This window comes from Dipodomys spectabilis, unplaced genomic scaffold (genome assembly GCF_019054845.1).
Source record: "Dipodomys spectabilis isolate Male_0828 unplaced genomic scaffold, ASM1905484v1 ptg000113l, whole genome shotgun sequence".
NCBI classification, from domain to species: Eukaryota; Metazoa; Chordata; class Mammalia; order Rodentia; family Heteromyidae; genus Dipodomys; species Dipodomys spectabilis.
The window spans coordinates 2,812,126-2,814,169 of NW_024870790.1; the positions used below are offsets into that span (position 1 = coordinate 2,812,126).

The following is a 2,044-nucleotide window of genomic DNA, read 5'->3' on the forward strand; positions in this document are numbered from 1 at the left end:
GGAGTTTTTTGCCTGGACTGGGACACAATGGATCCTGAAATCACAGTGTTCTCAGTAGCTAGGATAACAGTATGAGCCACCAGCGCACAGGCACCATGGCATGTTTAATAGGTAATTCTATTCTCTTTTGTAGAATGACTGAGACCTGAGCTATCCAATTGTTTTATGCCATTATTCCAAGAGGCTCATTCATAGTTTGTACATTATAGTTTTACTACCAATGTGAAATTAAAAGAACAAGACTTTGTATTCCCATAAAAGGTAAGGTCTGTGGGGCACCCGTGCTCCATGCCTATAATATTAGCTATTAAGAAATCTGAGATCATAGGATCACCGTTCAAAGCCAGCTCAGAGCAGGAAAGTCCATGAGACTGATCTTCAAATAACCACCAAAAAACCAGAAGTGGTGTTGTGGCTCCAGTGGTATAGTGCTAGACTTGAGCAAAGAAAGCTGAGGAACAATGCCCAGACCCTGAGTTCAAACTTCAGGATCAGCACAAAAAGAAAAAAGAAAAGAAAACAAGAAAGATAAGGCCTCAAAAGTAAGAGGAAATGATTCTGAGGAGTCTATGTTATACAGAAGAAACTTGGTCAGTTATTAGACATTGGGTTTGTCAATCAACCCTTGTCAGCAAATCAAGTTAAAGTCCTCGTGGAGGTGGGCAGTGCTTAGGTAACGGACTTTGAAGCACTCGCGCAAGCAGACGTGGCATGTGGCACTGTGACGCGCTGACGTTGTAAGCGTCATCCCCTTTGTGACCGTTTTTGCGTCCACCTCTACTGACCAACCGTCCGAGTAGTTTCTTATTGCTAGTCCTCCTCTACGGTTAGGTCAGACCTCTCGGGTAGCTCCTCGACAATTGCCTTTTCTCCTTGTTTTTCGCACTTCGCCAGATACCATCTTTGTACCATCTTGAACTTAACACCAGCAGAGACGACTTTGCGGTCGTTTCTGCCTCCCAGCGGGCCAGCCACCTCCTCCTGTTAGCCGTTGTCACCTCAGCAGCCTCCATCTTCAGCGTCGCTGTAGCTTGAAGCCTCAACTGACGTCTTGACTGGTAGCCCATCATACCATGTCTGCTTATAAGGAAGAAGACCCAGGCTTTCGAGACCAGGAACAAGCTGATAGCGACATGATCCGTGAGCCCAGGCAAATTATTCTCCATATGCTGCCGCTAGACGAAGCCAACGATGACATCGATGGCGCAGCTGCTCTTCTGGTCTCCCAGGCCGTGGCAATAGCTATCAGTGAGGAGGAGAGTGAGGAGGAGGAGGTTTGGCCCGAGGTTGATGAAATGTGGCCCGCTGAGGAGATCTGGCCTGATGTCGAGGAAGCGTGGCCCGGTGTGGAAGAGGTCTGGCCTGACGTAGAGGAGGGGTGGTATGTGTGGAGAGCTGAACAGGAGGATGAGAACGAGGAAGGCCAGGAGGAGGAGGATGAAGAGAGAGTTTACAACAATGAGGAACAGGATGAAGAACAGGGAGATCAAGGACATTTCGGGATTGATTGTGAGTTCCCTTCAGTCAGATTTCAGTCTTTTCCCCTGTAGAACTGGAGTTAGAAGTTGAGGCCTTGTCTTTGTAATTCTTATTTATTTTTATTCTTCCTACAGATTGAAGACATCAGAAGACACAGAGGAGAAGTTATAAACATCGAATCTGTTCTTCCCATAGTCGAAATAGTTTACCACCTTTGATAGCCCCTATGAAATTTATCATCACTTGATTTTGTTCCAAAGTTTGGAACCTCAAATATATACACTGCTAACGTCTCCTTTTAGGATAATATGTATCAGCATGTGTTTAGCCTAAAAATAAAAGTTGTTTGAAATTAATAAATAGAATTTTTTTCTATAGAAACAGTAGAAGAGATGATGGGGTTGGAGGGAGGGCCAAGGAGAGAGGGTTCAAGAGAGGAATGGGAGTTGAAGGGAAGAGGTGTTGCAGGGAGGGGCCGGGAGAGGAGGAGCTAGGAAGACTTCAAATTTGAGAAGCATGGCCTGGAATGGAGTGACCAAAGCGTAGAGACCAATTAGAGAGGTTC

At 45.7% G+C, this 2,044-nt stretch overlaps 1 protein-coding gene across 1 annotated transcript; it reads left to right on the forward strand.

Moving 5' to 3' along the window:
• The first annotated feature begins 1,073 nt into the window (after positions 1-1,073).
• Positions 1,074-1,618, forward strand: LOC122114938 (golgin subfamily A member 6-like protein 6). Its single transcript, XM_042688208.1, has 2 exons — positions 1,074-1,509; positions 1,614-1,618. Exons 1-2 carry the CDS (start codon positions 1,074-1,076, stop codon positions 1,616-1,618), a joined length of 441 nt encoding a protein of 146 aa, XP_042544142.1.
• Positions 1,619-2,044: the final 426 nt, after the last annotated feature.